At 33.3% G+C, this 18703-nt stretch overlaps 2 protein-coding genes and 1 long non-coding RNA gene across 3 annotated transcripts; 2 read left to right on the forward strand and 1 right to left on the reverse strand.

Moving 5' to 3' along the window:
• Window positions 1-3772: 3772 nt before the first annotated feature.
• LOC104703964 (uncharacterized) lies at window positions 3773-6825 on the forward strand. Its single transcript, XM_010420056.3, has 7 exons — window positions 3773-4154; window positions 4243-4407; window positions 4501-5042; window positions 5531-5726; window positions 5848-5912; window positions 6038-6248; window positions 6338-6825. The coding sequence occupies exons 1-7, from the start codon at window positions 3993-3995 to the stop codon at window positions 6704-6706; spliced, it is 1710 nt and encodes a 569-aa protein (XP_010418358.1). The 5' UTR covers window positions 3773-3992; the 3' UTR covers window positions 6707-6825.
• Window positions 6826-7928: 1103 nt separating this feature from the next.
• Window positions 7929-9182, reverse strand: LOC147941999 (uncharacterized). Its single transcript, XR_015562808.1, has 2 exons — window positions 9010-9182; window positions 7929-8424 (listed from the first exon to the last, which is right to left on the reverse strand). It is a non-coding gene; the product is annotated as an uncharacterized LOC147941999 (long non-coding RNA).
• A 4996-nt stretch (window positions 9183-14178) lies between these two features.
• Window positions 14179-18586, forward strand: LOC104703965 (putative LRR receptor-like serine/threonine-protein kinase At1g63430). The gene is made up of 13 exons (XM_010420058.3): window positions 14179-14860; window positions 15164-15302; window positions 15419-15490; window positions 15579-15722; window positions 15820-15960; window positions 16058-16174; window positions 16257-16321; window positions 16403-16660; window positions 16754-16959; window positions 17070-17202; window positions 17291-17448; window positions 17538-17753; window positions 17972-18586. Exons 1-13 carry the CDS (start codon window positions 14779-14781, stop codon window positions 18233-18235), a joined length of 1995 nt encoding a protein of 664 aa, XP_010418360.1. The 5' UTR covers window positions 14179-14778; the 3' UTR covers window positions 18236-18586.
• The last annotated feature ends 117 nt before the right edge of the window (window positions 18587-18703 follow it).

The following is an 18703-nucleotide window of genomic DNA, read 5'->3' on the forward strand; positions in this document are numbered from 1 at the left end:
CTGCAAACACTTCTTATAAGATGTTATTTTGGGGGTTTTCTAATTTTGTAATTTTTTTTATACAAAACTTAAATTAATTTAATAATTTAGGACTATTTATATTTTTATTATCGACCAAACTGTTTTTCATTAGTATTAAATAAATTTTATTTTTAGAAATTTCAGTGATGAGCATAAAGATTATTAATCTTTTTTAAGAACAAAAAAAATTTCCATTAAACATAAACCTATTACAAAACCCAAAGATCCAAAAACTAACATATAAACTCGCGACGAACATTAACCAAACCTAAAGACAATCGCACAAAGATTATTAATATTAAGTTGATATGTACCGTATTTGTCATGCTTCAGCCTCACATTAAACGTATTATTATCTTATTGCTCTATACCAAAAACATTTTTTATTGTATTCCGTACATTAAAAAAAAAACTGTAGTATGCGATTGGTATTTCTTTTTGTTTCTCAATTTTGTTTTACCAAACGATCCTAATATTGTTTTCATATCATTTATAAGGTGAATAGTTATATAACAAAAATATTCCTAACAAATTGTTGCGAAATTTCTAAGAAATATGTTGTTTCCCATATGGAGCTTGATGAAGGTTTGAATGGATAAATTTATTGAGTTTCACACATCACACAACACAATATTATTCTACCTAGCAGCAACTGCGAAACAAGATTGAAAGTGTAGTGTTGACTTAGTCACAAATATGCGTTTCCAAAGTTACAAAGATGATCAAAGTTGCATATTAACAACACATTTGCTACGGATCCCACGATCGTTGCCTTTGCTTTGTTGCAACTGAAAAAGAGCCACTCACTTTCTTTCTTTTTTTCTTTTTCTTTAGAGCCACTCACTTGACGAGCACGTGACTTGTTAACGAGCTTGAGTTTAAAGAGTTGGAGTCTTCGAACTTGAAAATTTGATCTAAAACCATTTAGCTTTTTTTCTGACAGTATCTACTATCTCATTAAAGATATATTTGAATTTTTTTTTTTTGTCATATGATGTTTTTGATATTTCTTGAAAGTTTACATTAAAAAATACATAAATTAGTAGAAAATATAGATATTCTCAAAATCTAAAATCCAAACGAGGGAATCTAAGCCGGTGGACAAACGACAAGTTCCCGAAAACAACTAAACAAGGATAAATTTGAGATCCTGGCCATGCCTAAAAGATTTAGAGCAAAAGAAAGAGAAAAAAAGATTTAGAGCACGTGTCCTTCATCGACTTTGTAAAGTATGTAATAATATAAATACTCGGTCTACTGAACCTATATAGACGCTCAATTTCCAAATTTCCTATAAATGAATACAATCTGAATCTAGGAATGGTTGGTTACTACAAGCAATAGAAACAGAAAAAACAAAAAATGAAGTTGTTAATTAAGGTGATGCGACGAGCATGACTATGATGGCATTGGCACCAAAAAAACGAAGATCACATTTTTTATGTTTATTAATGGAATCGATTCAGCCCACAAACATAATTGATTAATTTCTAATCGATAATTAATCTTTAGAATGACTCACGAAGTCAAGTACGTACACATTTAAATAAACTGAGTTATCCTTGAAATATTTGAAATTAAAGATTGTTTATCATTTTGTAATTAGTGGGTCACACGTTTCATTTCAGGCCACAAACCCTTTTAGAAGTTTTAGGACCACCAGTTTTTGATAATACTGTAGTGTAATACGTAGATTATCTATTTCTTTTATACCACATACGGTTAAAGAAAAAAAAGAAAAGAAAAAAAGACGCACTCATATTATTCGGTGTAACCTTTTCTCATCGTATATATATTATATACAAACATTTATACGAAGAAAATAAAATAAATAGGATCATGCGCGACCGTATAATTTACTAGAGAGTAAAGTATTAGAAAAAAATAGGTCACACATATTTACACTTATTCAGTTTGGGACCCTAATGTTTTAACATCATTGCAAATTGAAACATTTAACCCCTTATATAATAAAACTGAGACCCTAAGTTTAGGCATGTTTTGTCTCTCCCGACTCCATCATTCATAAATAATGATGTAAAATAGTTCTATCAAACTTTTGTCCATAAAATGTAAAGCGAGCTAACGATTAGAAAATTATATTTTGTTTGTCGTGAGTGACTGAGTGTAAGTGTGTAACAATTGTATAATTTTAGAATTGTTACATCGTACCATTTCTTGTGGTTGATAATGAATAACTACTGTTCCTTCGGCTGTTTAATTTACTAATTTAGATTGCATTAATGTACCAGAGAGCCTCATCTTATAAATTTTTATATTTGGTGATCCAAATGAAGTGATATGCCTATTTGGATCATATAACTTTTGAGAATAAAATCCGACCATGAACCCTTAACCACCCTTGAGATTATCCGATAAATCCCAAATGATGATCCATAAGTCATTTTGAAACCATTTTGCCTATGGATGACCACCAAAAAGGCCTTCCGGAAGTTCGAAATTTGAATTTTAAAACTTGTTTAAAATTAAATCCCATGACTTGGTCTTGGTTCATACTTCATATCGTATTATCATATATACAACCGAGAATGTGTTGAACGAACATTTGTAAGCTTCTTCTTACGAGAGCCTCAAGTTTCCCATAAACTCAACGCTCTGCTGCTTTGAAATGATAATGGGCCTTTTGTTAAGAGATTCATTATAATTTATGAGCTTTCTAGCTTAACGGATATCGTACTTTCGAGTAACCCAAAGATAAGTCAGATGTATCTCCAAAGTTTGGATTTAAAAGCATTGATTGGGCGAAGAACACAAAAGACAAAAACATGATATGCTTATATTTATGTCTTTATTTACTTAGTTACTTGGAGAAATCTCGGGACTCTTGTCGGAACGTTAGAACTAAAAACAGTTACATTCACACAATAACCTTAAGGAGTTAATTTGTTCAAAAACCGTAAAGAAACAACGGTGAAAACTTATAACAAGCACCCATACTACATATCCTTACTATATTTATTATTTATGTTATATATATATATATATATATATATATATATATATATTTAGATGTAACGTAACTGTGATAATTTCTAACATTTTTCTTAATTTCTTACACAATACCCATCTTGATCGTAAATAAGTAAATAACTTTGAACAAGAGGTTAAGATATTGACTTTTCAAGATCTTTGTCGGTGATACATATACACTAAAGACTACTTGAATCTTTACATATTGGCACTTACGAATTATACATTTATACGTGGTTTTGTATTTACGATGACCAGATCCTTGAGTAGAGAGGTATAATGGAACTCTAAAATATCTTTACCCCTAAAAAATTGATTTACGAAATATCAGAAATTTTTGGCGTATATACGTTATGTAACCACTTAAGATTTAATATTTTAGTTTGAAATTATTTTTACATCATCTGTAGCAGTTAAAATGATAGTACGTCTAGTCAATAATCTCGTATAGTATATATGTAATTAAAGAATTTTTTTTAGATAACATAGAATCATAGATGCTCGATTATGGTCAGGTCAACAATAACAATTATCTATCACTAGAGAATTATTCGAAACTTTTTATAGATAACTGTGTAATAATAGAAAACTACTATACACAAAACACTTGCAACCACCTAGCTAAGATCAGGCTTAAAAGTAGTGTTAATTAGTAGTTACTACTATCATAACGTAATTTACACGATCGAGTAATTAAAGTTTACAAGTTGAAATTTTCAAATTCCAATAGTAAAAACAAAGTCTACTATCATCAATATCAGTCGTGCGTGTCCTCATCATTTCTTCAAACCCACAAGACAACTGAAGCTAGAAATAAAACTAAATTTAGAAATTGAAGAGAGATTGGAGGAAAAGTTAAAAATAAACAAATAAAATGTTGGAGAGAAATTGGAAGAGAGAGAGAGAGATTATCAAACAATTAAAGAAGACAAAAAGAGTCCCTTAATATCCTCCTCCAACAAAGAAAAAAAATCATAAAAATGACCTCTCTGTTCTCTAAACCTAGAGCTCTCACTTCTCAAATCACTCACTTTAAATCTTACCGTCCGGTGATCGGTAAACTTCACGTGGCCACTTTAACGCTTCTCATCTTCCTTATAGCCGCCGGTATTGCCGTGACTTCCTCTCTATGGCTTAACAAGGTATATTAGTCGCTAGCATAAATTACATAATCATGATAACTATAATTCATACCTTTATAAAAAAAAAATTATTGTTTGTATATCACAGTCACAGACGACGAAAGAATTTGATCGACCAACATTGGTAACAACAAAACCGGCACCGGAGCTAGAACCACCGCAGAAAACCGAAGTATTGGTAAATTGCACAAGTTTCTTGAATCAAAACCGGTCCGGTTCTTGTTCAAGAACACCACCTCTATGGCTTAACAAGGTATTTTAATTTTTCTTTTTTTTCATTACATAATTTTATATGCCTACTATATGTTCAACGAAAAAAAAAATTACAAGTTTTTGTTTACTATAGACAAAACCATATAATCGACCGGAGAAGAAACCACCGGAGAAAACCGGAATCTTGTTAAACTGCACAAGTTTCTTGAATCAAAATCGGTCCGGTTCTTGCTCAAAAACCACTCAACCCGGTTATAAGCAAAACCAAACCGAAGCGAACCGGCCCTGTCCTGATTATTTCAAGTGGATCCACGAGGATCTTAAGCCATGGAGAGAAACAGGGATCACAAGAGAAATGGTGGAAAGAGGCAAAACGACAGCGCATTTCAGATTAGTTATCGTAAACGGCAGGGTGCTCGTGGAAAACTACGAGAAGTCTATACAGACGAGAGACGCGTTCACACTGTGGGGGATTCTTCAGCTGCTGAGAAAGTATCCAGGGAAGTTACCTGACGTTGACCTCATGTTTGACTGCGATGATCGACCGGTCATCAAATCGGACGGTTATAATAGATTCAATCGTACGGCTAAAGATTCGCCACCTCCGTTGTTTAGGTATTGCGGTGATAGATGGACGGTGGATATTGTCTTTCCCGATTGGTCATTCTGGGGATGGTATGTACCAGATAATAGTATTCTCTTGGTTTCTTTTCTTTTTTGTCTGAAGCTAACGTGTATGGTTGGTAAGGTACACTTGTCCCCACTTGATCACATGCCGGAGAAAAGTTAATAGGGGTCCAATTTCCACATATAGATTCTTTCGTGATTATTACTTACAGATTCAGTTTGTGTTAATATTGTACTTATAGAGTTATAGTTTAGTTGAGTGATTAATTATAGTAATTTAAAGGGTCGAAAAAGTAATTTATTATGCTGCACTCAGTGCCACTACAATTTAAATATGTGGTTGTACGTAGTTTATTAATCACTTATTATGCTTTAACTAATAAGTGTTTCACTAAAGTAACTTTCATTTCTTTTTCATCATTGAATCTTTCCAGCAAAACATGAAGTGTAGTCCCAAAACCACGTTAGTAGTTAACTTCATATTAGATATATACATGTTTTCTATTAAAAAAATGGATTAATTTTGGTGGGTAAAGGCAGGAGATAAACATAAAGGAATGGAGCAAAGTGTTGAAAGATATGGAGGAAGGAAAGAAGAAGAAGAAGTTTATGGAGAGAGAGGCTTATGCATATTGGAAAGGGAACCCTTTTGTTGCATCTCCTTCAAGAGAAGATCTTCTCACTTGCAATTTATCCTCACTACATGATTGGAATGCTAGAATTTTCATCCAGGTATGCTTCTAGTCTAGAATTTTCATTCAGGGAACCCTTTATTTTTATTTAGTTATATATATTTCCATGCAATATAAAAATATAAATAAGTATTTGATGTTGTACATGCATGCATATATAGGATTGGATATCAGAAGGACAAAGAGGATTTGAGAATTCAAACGTAGCAAATCAATGCACTTACAGGTCAGTACCTTTAATTGTCTATATTTCCTTCTTTTTTTTTTTGTCTCAATAGTACCAATTTCTGAATTTGAGTTTTTAACGTAAAACTAAAAATTTAATGATTGGAGTGTATATACGTTGCGCAGGTACAAGATATATATTGAAGGGTATGCTTGGTCAGTGAGTGAGAAATACATATTAGCATGTGACTCAGTCACATTGATGGTGAAACCTTATTACTATGATTTTTTCTCAAGAACTCTTCAACCTCTCCAACACTATTGGCCCATTAGGGATAAAGATAAATGTAGATCCATCAAATTTGCTGTTGATTGGCTTAATAATCACACTCAAAAGGTACCCATTAATTTCCATCTTTTTATTATATCTTTCTACATATATAATTGTGCCTACGATTTCATTTTTAGATTTATATATGTCCGCAGGCACAAGAGATAGGAAGAGAAGCGAGTGAGTTCATGAAAAGAGATTTATCAATAGAAAATGTTTATGATTACATGTTCCATCTGTTGAATGAATACTCTAAGCTTCTTAAGTACAAGCCTCAAGTTCCCAAGAATAGTGTTGAGCTATGCACAGAAGCAATGGTGTGCCCTTCTGGAGATGTTAATGGGGTTAATAAGAGGTTCATGATGGGTTCTTTAGTTAGTAGGCCTCACGTTTCAGGTCCATGTTCACTTCCTCCTCCTTTTAGTCCCAATGGTCTCGAGAAGTTCCATAGGAAGAAATTGAATCTCATCCGGCAAGTGGAGAAATGGGAAGACTCTTACTGGCAAAAGGGTTTAGTCAAATGATATAATCTAAAACTCGTTGGGAATTTTTGTGAGATGATTATAATTTTGAGGAATTTCATTCTTGTGTCATGGAAGAACGAGATTGTTTCTAATAATTAATCTTTACTGACTTGACAAAATGCAAAGTTCATTTAATACAAATTTTATAAATCTTATAAGTTCATTCAATCTTTATAAGCGTTAATTATTTAATAGGAAATATGTAAAATATAAAAGGAGTTTGTAGAAATATAAGTTACAAAAATACTTTTTAAAATGCTCTCTCGACTTTAAAAATGGATTATTAATGTTTTTCTTATGTGGTTTAAATTTTCTTTTAGTAATATGAATTATTTTATGGATACAAAAAATGAAATGATATCAGATAGGCACTTTTTCAAGAAAAAACTATTTCTAGTATATTTCTTTACTTCAGTTGCTATTTTTTTTGTTTTACTTTCCCTGAGTCTTTTTAAATACTCTCTTTGTCACAAAGCGTGTAATTTTAGCTTTGTTTCAAAATAAATGTCATTTTAGATTTTGAATGTATAAACATAAATTTTTAACTTTAACCTCATATTCATTGAAAAATATCAAGAGTCAATATCAATTTTAAAAGTATAAAAGATATTTTAATATGTTTTTTTAATTTGTGTGTAAATTGTCAAAATGACAGTTATTATTATGAAACAGAGGAGTATTTATTTTGATAGCAATTGAGATATCCATATTTGCTTTGAGATATCCGTATTTGCTTTGGTGGTCTTATTTTTTACTTGCATTTTGACTAAGCCTTTTTTGTTTGTTTGCCAATTTTCATTCATTTTCCTTGTACCCCGACAGGAGGAGATTTGAAATTACAGCTGAACTAAGGTTTGTTTTGGGCTTGCCATATTGCTTAAAAGTTTATTTTCGGTTAGATATTAGGCATTTTCATTTAGACTAAGTTTGTTTTGGGTTTGGCATTTGCTTAAAAGTTTGTTTCTAGATTTTTTATAGAAATATTTTGATTTTACGGCAAACAGTCTCTTATGCAAACTAATCCGCCGCGCCAACCGTTGCAACTATTCATACTCTTACTACAGTTGAACTAAGGTTTGTTAGGCTTGCCATATTGCTTAAAAGTTTATTTTCGGTTAGATATTAGGTATTTTCATTTTGACTAAGTTTGTTTTGGGTTTGGTATTTGCTTAAAAGTTTGTTTCTAGATTTTTTATAGAAATATTTTGAATTTACGGCTTGGTAAGCAAACGGTATCTTATGCGAAATAAAATGTCGCGCCATGCGCTGCAACTATTCATACTCTTACTACACTCGTGTGACCCTCTCTCTACGCTGCAACCTTTCCCTCTACACTCGTGTGTCCTTCTCTCTCTACGCTCATACACGCGCAGCCTACATCTACACATCCTATACATACATCTATCTATACATTCACATCCTATTCATACATCTATCTATACATTATCTATCTATACATTCACATCCTATACATACATCTATACAAACATATTCACATCCTATACATACATCTATACAAACATATTCACATCCTATACATCTATACATTCACATCATATACGTATCTATACATTCACATTTAAACACACACAACATACGGATGTATTCAAGGAAAAAAAAAATACAAATAGTGCTATGAATGTTGCTCTTGTCAACTTCACAAAGCAGAAGATTTACGCTGGACACGGTCCCTAAAGGCTTTGTTTCCTTCAAACCATCTGCAAAAATTAGTTAACGAAAATCAGTTTTCATCACAATCGTTTTCTCCGTTTGTCAATTTTTAACACATGCATGAAAAAAAAAAAAAAAAAAAAAAGGCATTCTATACTAATCAACCCATTCTTCCTTTGTTTTCCGTTAAAAAAAAAAACTTCATTCTATGTTTTCTTAGACACAACATATAATATCTAGCTATAAGAAACATAAATCAAATTATTAAAAACTAATAAGACACTTATATAGCCAAAAAAAATCAGTTCATTAGACACACGCATATAGTTGAAGTCAAGACAACAATATTATGTAAAATGGATTTTAAAACAGAGCATTTTGTATTTGGTGTTCAACAAAAAAACTAATAAGACACTTATATAACCAACAAAATAAGTTCATTAGACACACACGTATAGTTGAAGTCAAGGCAACAATATTATGTAAAATGGATTTTAAAACAGAGCATTTTGTATTTGGTGTTCAACAAAACAGCTCCATACAAGATGAAGAAGAGGTAAACAATCTAACACAAGAAGTCAAGAACCACTTAATGGTAAATAAACTAGAGGAATTAGACAAAGAGTATTTACCTTGTACGAGAAGGTGGATGCTTTTCTTTGTTTCTCTTCCGATGATGAGAAGTGTAGACGGAGAAATTCGAGTGAGAGCTCCTCAAGTGGTAAGAACAGAACTAAAAAGATTTAAAAACAGATTGTATTCGAAATTTGTAAAGAAGATATTCAAGTAAGAGTTGGAGGTCTCAGATTTCAGGGCGAAGAAGGGGAGTATTTATAGAGAGAGTCATAACGTTCATATTTCCCAATAAAATATTTTATTTTCAATGTTACCGTTTCATAACGTTCTTATTTCCCAGTAAAATATTATATTTTCAAACGTTAGAAAATGTTACCGTTTACAGCGTTCATATTTTGCTACTGTGTTACTGTCACAAGTCAAATCAAACGGAACGTTAGGAACAAAACGATTATAATTAACTCTTCTTTTTACCGAGTCAAAAACTCTGTAAGCTAAGAGGCCCACAAGTAAGGCCCATTACGTATGATATAAACAATAGAACGTCAAAATACTGTAATGAAAAAAAAAAAAAAAAAAAAAAAGTATTTACTACGGTAACAAAAAGTGTATTTTATTCTTTGTGTTTTTCGTTATTATTAATATTATGTGTATTTTCATTAAATGTCGTTTCTTTTCCTCTCACATGTACGGCGGTGGTGAATATATATGAGATTTCTCTCATGCAAAAACTGATAATTCTGTAAGATTGATAAAAAGTTAAAATACATTCAAATCTCTTACAAGTTACAATTTAATTATTCTGAATATTTGCATACCCGGTTTAGATAACAACCACTAATAAGATTGATACCCGGTTTGCAAACCTTAATCCGAGATAACTACTGGTCTTTTAAATTCAGCTGCTACAATACATTATTAAATCTTTTGGAACAAGCTATTATTAATACTTAGAATAGAAAGTATGATTGAACAAGTGGCCTATTTAAATTTGATGTCATCACAAAGTTGTGTATTCATGATGGTCCTTATCAATTTCCCTTAACATCTACTCAATGTTTGCTTGTAAGCATTGGGCGTGACGACAAGGGAACCTTCATGTCCAAACTGTATATATAACTCATGATTAGAAAATATTCCTGGTACAACGTTTTTATACCATGATAATATAAGTGCATACACCAACTTTAAGTGCATAAAGCAGTCAAAACATAAATGATACATGAGATTTAATGGATGTCCACAAATCATTTACAAAGAAAAAGTATCTGTTTCTATTATAACCCTTGTCAAATGCCAGTTACATTCTAAGAGATAACTTTACAAAACTTTTCAGTAAAAAAAAAACAATAGTTTTACTTTTAACAACTTGATTGAACATAAATATCATCAATACGTGTGTACGTTGATATTTATGTTCAATCAAGTTGTTAAAAGTAATACGTGGGTACGTTGTACTAATTAAGTTAGCTTTAAAGAGAGAGTCGCTCGTCCGGTGAGCATCCGCAATTCCATGGGCCGCGGGTCAAACTGAGTTCTTCAGTTTAAGATTAGGGTTAGAGAGTGACCGGTTTGATTCCGGTTCGCTTTAAATAAACTCGAGTCAATTTTGATTTTTTGGTTTTATTCGGTTTGATGTTTATGGTTTAGAACCTAAGGGGATTTATGTAAATGAGCCTAAATCTGAAAATAGTTCATTACACATTTATTTATAATATTGAATACCTTTAACCAAAAAAAAATACGTGTGTACGTTCGCATATGAAATATTTATGTAACACGAAAATACCATGGAAAAAAACAAATGGGACACGCATGGGTAGTTTGTCCCATTCTCTTGTTTGTTGTACAATTTAATGAAGTTACGATCTCTTGAGGCAATTACATTATTTCTATGTTTTTTTAATTACAAAATGATTTATTAAAAAATAATAAGAAACGTAGAATGTACTAGAAATAAACGAGGGTGTTAGTTGGATTCATCTAAAAATGTTTATGACATTTTGTACCAAACATTGGAGATATATGTTGTGTAACTTTCTTGACAATTAATTCTCGAAATTATTCAACTGATAGAGTTGTTACGCGTCGTATCTTTTAGACCATTTGATTTTCCCAACTTTATTGTGTTAATTTGCATAATGTTTTTCTCTAAAATTCTTGCATTATTTTTGATTTATTTCCATGAAACAACATTTTTTTTTCTAGAGAAAGCTTAGTTGAGATGCTTCAACCAAAAAGAAAAACTTAATGATAAATTTTAGCTTTTATATGACTCAGAACTTCTTTTGCTTTTTAAGAAGAGTATAGTTCCTTTATCCTTTTCATGAGTCAATGTAAAAATATTTATTTTATTAAACACAAGTTCAATATTACAAAAAATATTCCAGCCTAAGAAATTTGTGGAGTAATTTTGAAGACAATGTTTGTTTGGGGTATGGACGTATGGTCGTTCTTTTTTTTTTTTTTTGGAGTATGATTATTTTAATTCGCTTAGAAATGAGTATTTATTTTTGATTAAATAGATAAATTAATTTTTACAAGTAGTTGAGTGTTAAGATTTTACCATGCATGTACCGCAAAACTTCAACATTCTCAAGTCAATACAAGATGATCAATAAGTTTTTGTTCTTGAATTGTTTTATCCTTGGAAGATGAAGCTTTTTAATAAACGTCTCATCGGTAATCAACAAGCTTCTAACATCCTTTACCTCTCATACTAATACTTAAAAGTCGAGAGAAAAATCGGGCGAGTGAATCCCACGCGCGGCAATTTTTCTCTCTCAAAAGCCAACTTTTTCTGATCACAATCTCGTGCACCGATGTCAGGTTCTCCGTCAATTCCGGTGGCAGTGAGGACCCTCCGGTCCATGGTTCTTCACTCGCGACTTGTTGCATCATCCCGGCGAAGCTGTTGGACGAAATCAAGGGAGCGGTGGAGAGGAGAAGCATCTGCGAAACGCTGACGGTAAAGAGCTCTACCGGAGGTGTTGCTACGCGGAGCGGAAGAGGGAGATCCACGGCGAAGAACGAGAGAAGAGGTAGATAGATCTGGAGATCGGAGATTCTGGAGATTTCACCGGATCGGTTATGATAGGGGAGGTAATCTCCGATCTGGTGAAGCTAAGCCACCGTCGACGGTCCTCTTATCTACTCCCTGCCGCCTCTCTATCTCTCACGACTGAGCATGGATCCTCCACGACAAATGACAGATCGGATCTCTTCCTCCTTCTCAAAACGGTTCTACGGTGGCGGGATGACAAACAGATCTTGAATCACCATCTTCGTTCGGTTACCGTCGTCCAGGCTCATCGGAGGTCCTGTTCCGGTCGAGTATCCGCAATTATGGACGGCGGCTGCAAAACGAGTTCTTCGTTTGTAGATTAGGGTTTCACATAGTGCCGGTTTAATCCGGTTGTTGTAATCCGACCAGTTTTGTTTTTCTAACGGTTTAGTCCAGTTTGATGTAAACGAGTTGGACCCTCTGGGATTTTTGTATGGGCCTACTCCGGAAATAGCCCACTGAGCATTATATTTTTATAATTAAATACATTTTAACAAAAAAAAACATCCTTTAATTAACTTGCGTTGAACAAGAAATCTCAATGACCTCTTGTTCTTGACTAGATCCAACCCTTAATTCTTAGTATTGTCTCTTCAAACCTTTTTTTTTTTTTCTCAGTCTATTAGAATATAGAGAACCGAAAATCGACCAAAATCGACGGTTGAGATGACAAACTAAAGAATATATAAATTATGAAGATTGAGAAAAATCTAGAATATATAGTTTAGGAATATTTACATTTATCTAAATGTATTATTTACATTTACATTATCTTAGTTTAAGAAATCTCTTGTGTATATAAGAGAACATAAGTCTTACTATCTCCTTAAAGTCTAACAAGTAGCAACAACCCCGTACTACGTAGGGGGTAAGGAGTTGAACTATTTTTCTATTGCAATTAGGTTTTATGAAATGATTATGATATTCCGTAAATTCTAATCTAAAAATTGATATATCCGATATGAAATTTGATATTTTAGTCCAACAACGTCATATAACCATGTTCTTATTTTTTTTTTCCAATATTTTTGCTTATTCTTCTATGTTTGTTTGGGTGCAATATACGAATATTGTGTAAAATTAAGTTGTAACAATAAACCTAAAATGCGGGGGAGAGTATTCACATCAAACGCTCCAAGCACAAGCTCGCACGATTGGTGGCGTAACTCTCGATGAACTATTTTGTCTCTCCCACTAAAATTTATAATCCATGTAGAATATATAGGAACATAGCTTATTAGTACAATTTACAAAAATACGTATTACTATCTGAAATCTTTACGTTTTACAAAAACTAAAAATTAGCCTTAACACTAACAGTAGTATTTTATTACAGTGAAATTAGAGTTTCTATTTTCTTCCCTTTTTGACTTGAATAATACATTTAAGTATTTAAGAATACTCTTTGTAATTATATGTTGACCGTCCGATTAAAATATAATATTATTTGATCACAGAGATGCGGTCTACGGTAGTACGGTATGTCCCACAAACAGCTTAACAGAGCTCTAGATCACACCGTAGTAGTGGTAGACACCGTACCATAAAAATTCTCCTTTATTTTTCATAAATTAAATAAACGCGTTACTATTATTATCAATGATTAGCAAAAATCTTATTATATTATTACTCTCTCTGTTATTAAGAATCTTCCAACGCAATTTATTCATTTTCTAACCTATTATTATTCTAATACACTTCTCCTCCTCTAATTAAAAAAACTGTCCCATTTTTTTTTATTTCTTTGTTAATAAAGCTTTGGAGTAGATCAGTTTCTAAAAATATTAATGATTATATTCTTAAAAAATATCATTTATTTGTTTACCACATATATAGTATTAGAAAAAATAGATATTACGATTGAATCTCATGCAAAATAAATACAGTTGTATGTACATATTTGCTACTAGAACAATCAATTCCTCATATAGAAAGATTTGGATATTTTCTTCTTTAAGCTCTATTGCTAGTTGCCACATATATTTTATAGATTTTTTTTTAAAAATCTCACTGATATAATAATTTAGTAATACAAAAACAGATAAAATCGACTAAAAACTGAAACATATTCATGTTAAATAAACACCCATTAAATTTAGAATATTTGAAATTAACTCTCAAAGTCATATAAAAAGTTGCCTAAAGTTAAATAAATAAAAGTAAAAAGAAAAAGAGAACACTCTTTCTTTCTAATATTTTTTTATATTTTAATTTCATATCAATATTCATAGTTCAAACCTTTTTTTTTTCTTTTTCTAATTTACAATTTGTTCTCTTATTTTATTAAAAAATTAAAGCTAATTTTTCCCCTCCAACAAGGAAAAACAAAAAAACAAAAACCTGTCTTTGAATCCAAGTCTCTCTTTCTTTCTTTCTCTCTCTCTCTCTCTCTCTCTCTCTCTCCCACACTTCACCATCTCTGCTAATTCCTTACTTTTATCTTCTTCTCAGTGAGTTTCAATCGATAGGTTTATTGCTAAATCAAATCATAGAATCTTCTTCACTCTCTCTTTACCATTTCCTTGTTCCATTCTTCAGCTACTTTCTCTCTCGTTCATTTACTTTGCTAATAATCTTGGTCTCTCTTCTTGATCTTTTAAAAACATCTCATTTCTGCAGAGTACTACTCCATTAAAGTTCTCATCTTTCTTCTCCAGAATCTTCATCTGAAAACTTGGCTTTGATCCTCTGTGGAAGAACCTGGGTTCCGCTTCTTCTTTTTTTAATGAGACGAATTTGAAGGAATCTTTCGTAAAAGACGATGAGATCGAAGTTTTGTTCGTTGTTAGTTCTTGTTCTTGGTTTCTTCTTTGTTTCTTGTGATGGGTTTAACTCTAATGAAGGTAAATCTCTTCACTTTTGTGTTAAGTTGCTTAAACCCAGATCTCAGATTTCAATCGTTTTCTCGCTTTGTGTTAGGTTTACTAGAAAAAAGCCCATACCTTTTTAGATTCTCCTCCAGTCTCTGTTAATAATTTCTTCACTTAGCTTGAGAAGAGTTGGGATTAGTGTACAATCTTAATCAAACCTGAAAAAAAATTGTACCTTTTTAACGATTAAGATCAGTTGAAGCTTTTTAATTCAAGGTCTACTGATCATATAAATCATCTAATAGAGATTTTTGGATCTTCTGCTCTGTTTCTTAGTTGGAGCTCTTAGAAGATTCAAGGAAGCTATCTATGAGGACCCTTTACTAGTTATGTCTAATTGGAATGACCCCAATTCAGATCCTTGTGATTGGACCGGCATTAATTGCTCTCCATCTAAAGATCATGTCATCAAGATGTAAGCATCTTTTTCATCTGTTTTCTCAGCATTTACTTATTGTTAGTTGTTTATGAGTGGTTTAGGATGAAGTTGGCTTTGAGCTTATATAGCCTGTGGATCTTCTTTTCGTGCAGAAATATATCTGCTTCATCGATAAAAGGGTTTCTTGCACCGGAACTGGGTCAAATAACATACCTGCAGGAACTGTACGGTTTCATCTCTTTCTCAGATGTTCACCAATATGTAGTTTGATGCACTGAGTTTAGGAGTTGACATATTTGAATGCTTCTGTAGAATCCTACATGGGAACATTCTACTTGGGACAATACCTAAGGAGATAGGGAAGCTAAAGAATCTCAAGATCTTGGACTTGGGAAACAATCATTTGATGGGACCAATCCCAGCTGAGATTGGGGGCTTGTCCAGCATCAAGATAATGTAATACAGATTCAACCTTTTCGCCATCAAAATGACGCTTTCTTACCTTCTTAACAGTTGAGTTGTTGAGATGACAGTTTTGTTTCACATTTTACAGAAACCTTCAGTCCAATGGTTTGACTGGAAAGTTACCTGCAGAGCTCGGTAATTTGAAGTACCTTAGAGAACTTCATATTGACAGGAATAGGCTTCAAGGAAGTCTTCTTGTTGCTGGAGCATCGGGGTATCAGTCGAAAGTGTAAGTTTAATAGCTCAAGAAGCCTAATATGAAAAACTGTGTGACTTCTGTATATGATGACGATGCTAATAAGCTTTTGTTTATTCAATTTATTTAGGTTTTCTTCGAATTCAAGTGCAAACATCGCCGGTATGTGCAAGTCTTTAAAAGTAGCTGACTTTTCATACAACTTCTTTGTGGGAAACATTCCAAAATGTTTCGAGTATCTTCCAAGGTATTCTTATCATCTGTGCTGTCTATCTTAACTCTTAAAGTCTCCGATTTCGCTTGAGAGTTTCTCTTTTTATGGTCACTAGGACGAGCTTTCAAGGGAACTGCATGCAAAACAAAGATCTTAAGCATCGACCACCTTCTCAATGTGGTATGTAAGATGGATAATTTTCACTTCATCAATTCACGTGTTCGATTAGTTATGGTTTTCTGAATGTGATCCCCGTCGCAGGTAATGCACTACTGGTTAAAACTCATGAAAGCCCGAGTGCACCCCCTAAGCACCAGTCAGCTCAAATGGTGGCTAAGCACCATAAAGCATCAAAACCTAAATGGCTTCTAGCTCTTGAGATCGTCACAGGGTCAATGGTTGGTTTGCTTGTTCTGGTTGCACTTTTCTCAGCAATTCATCGCTGGAACAACAGATCATCTATCATCATTCCTTGGAAGAAATCTTCAAGCGAAAAGGAAAAGTTCACAGTCTACGTAGGTTAGAATCTTTCCAGAATTCTCCACTTTCCAATACAAAGTCAAGGGAGTAAAGAACTCAAAAGAAGTGGCCTTGTTTTTTTTTCAACTACAGATTCCGAATTGCTGAAGGATGTTTCGAGATTAACAAGACAAGAGCTCGAAGTGGCGTGTGAAGACTTTAGCAACATCATTGGTTTATCTGCAGATAGTCAGATCTATAAAGGAACAATGAAAGGTGGGTCTGAGATTGCTGTGATCTCTGTTTGTGTAAAAGAAGAAGATTGGACTGGATATCTTGAGCTCTATTTCCAGAGAGAGGTAGCTCTTCTCACATTATCATCATTCCCAAGTCACTTGGATAGAACAATCTTTAAGAAAAATCTCTTTTTTTTTCCTGAGGTTTCGACTATATTTCCCCACTGTATCAGGTTGCAGATTTGGCTAGATTAAACCACGAGAACACAGCAAAATTACTTGGATACTGCAAAGAGACCTCACCATTTACAAGAATGCTTGTTTTTGAGTATGCATCAAACGGAACACTATATGAGCACCTCCACTGTAAATAATCTAACTTCCTTAGAGCTTGTTTCATCATACTGTACTTGTTTGCCTAGATAAAAGACGTATGATAAATGTGTTGATGCAGATGGGGAAGCTGCTTTAGTATCGTGGGCAAGACGGATGAAGATTGTTATAGGCATCGCACGCGGTCTCAAGTACCTTCATATGGAACTTGATCCTCCATTTACAATATCGGAGCTGAGCTCAAACGCAATCTATCTCACTGAAGATTTTACTCCCAAGGTAAAGTAAAGTGAGACCAGCATCTGATTAGCTAAACTCCACAGCTAAGCTGAGCTTAATTAAGTTCACATTTTTTTTCTCTGATGCAGCTGGTTGACTTCGAATGCTGGAAGACGATTCTTGCGAGATCAGAAAAGAATTTGAGAAATATTAGCAGTCAGGGTTCGATATGTGTGCTCCCAAGTGGAATGGAGAGCCGACATCTCGATGTGTCGGGTAATATCTACGCATTCGGCATTCTTTTGCTGGAAGTTGTCAGTGGAAGACCTCCTTATTGCAAAGACAAAGGTTTCTTAATTGAATGGGTAAGAAGAAAACAGAAGCTATTCTCTAAATACTTGAATCTGAGTAAATACCTCCTCTGTCTAAACCCCTAGAAAGGCCTCCTCCTTTTCACCTTTTCACCCAAACGGGTACATAGTATTTATAGGAAGAATCGTATTCTTTGGTCTATGGATGTGAAAGTCTCGACCTTTTTCCCCTGTTTACTTTTATTTTACATGTTTTTGGTTGCATTGTGCAGGCAAAGGAGTTCCTTGAAGCGCCAGAGGCAATGGCGGGATTGGTGGATCCAGAGCTGAAACACTTTAACCAAGAAGATCTTGAGACGGTATGCGAAGTGGCGAGCCAATGCTTGAACAGGGATCCAACCAACAACAACGACAATAACAAGAAGCCCTCAGTGCAAGAGCTATGCGAGACGTTGGAGAGTAAAATCAGTCTGTCAATTTCTGCAGAGCTTAGATCATCTTCTTTGGCTTGGGCCGAGCTCGCGCTTGACTCGTGATGAGAATGATGATGAAGGAGAAAGGAGCGTTGAATGATGAATGCTACTAAACTAACTGAAAACCAAACCCTCAACTCTGTAAATCAATCGACTGCTGATTACAACATTTGATATTGTTTTTTTTTTTTTTTTGGGGCTCTGATCTTGACGAGTGTGTTTGTGTTCTTACGTTCTTGATTAGTTTTGTGTTTTTTTGGGGTGTTCAAAAGTGTTTGTAAAGGAAGAGAGGAAGGAACATAGAGTTTATGATAGATTTTTCTGTATTATTTGGAAAATCTATGAGAGATTGAAAAATGTATTGTTTGGATCTATCAATCTTATGTTATACTACTGCATTGGACGGACCTCAAACATATTAGTATGCAATGCAAACTCTTACATGTGTTATATTTAATACGAGTAAACTTGAGTGCCGTCAAATACTAGTTTAGCTAGACAGACACGTAAAATAGATGGTAAAATGGATAT

The sequence above is a fragment of the Camelina sativa genome, chromosome 7 (genome assembly GCF_030686135.1).
Source record: "Camelina sativa cultivar CO46 ecotype springtype chromosome 7, ASM3068613v1".
In the NCBI taxonomy this organism is placed as follows: domain Eukaryota; kingdom Viridiplantae; phylum Streptophyta; class Magnoliopsida; order Brassicales; family Brassicaceae; genus Camelina; species Camelina sativa.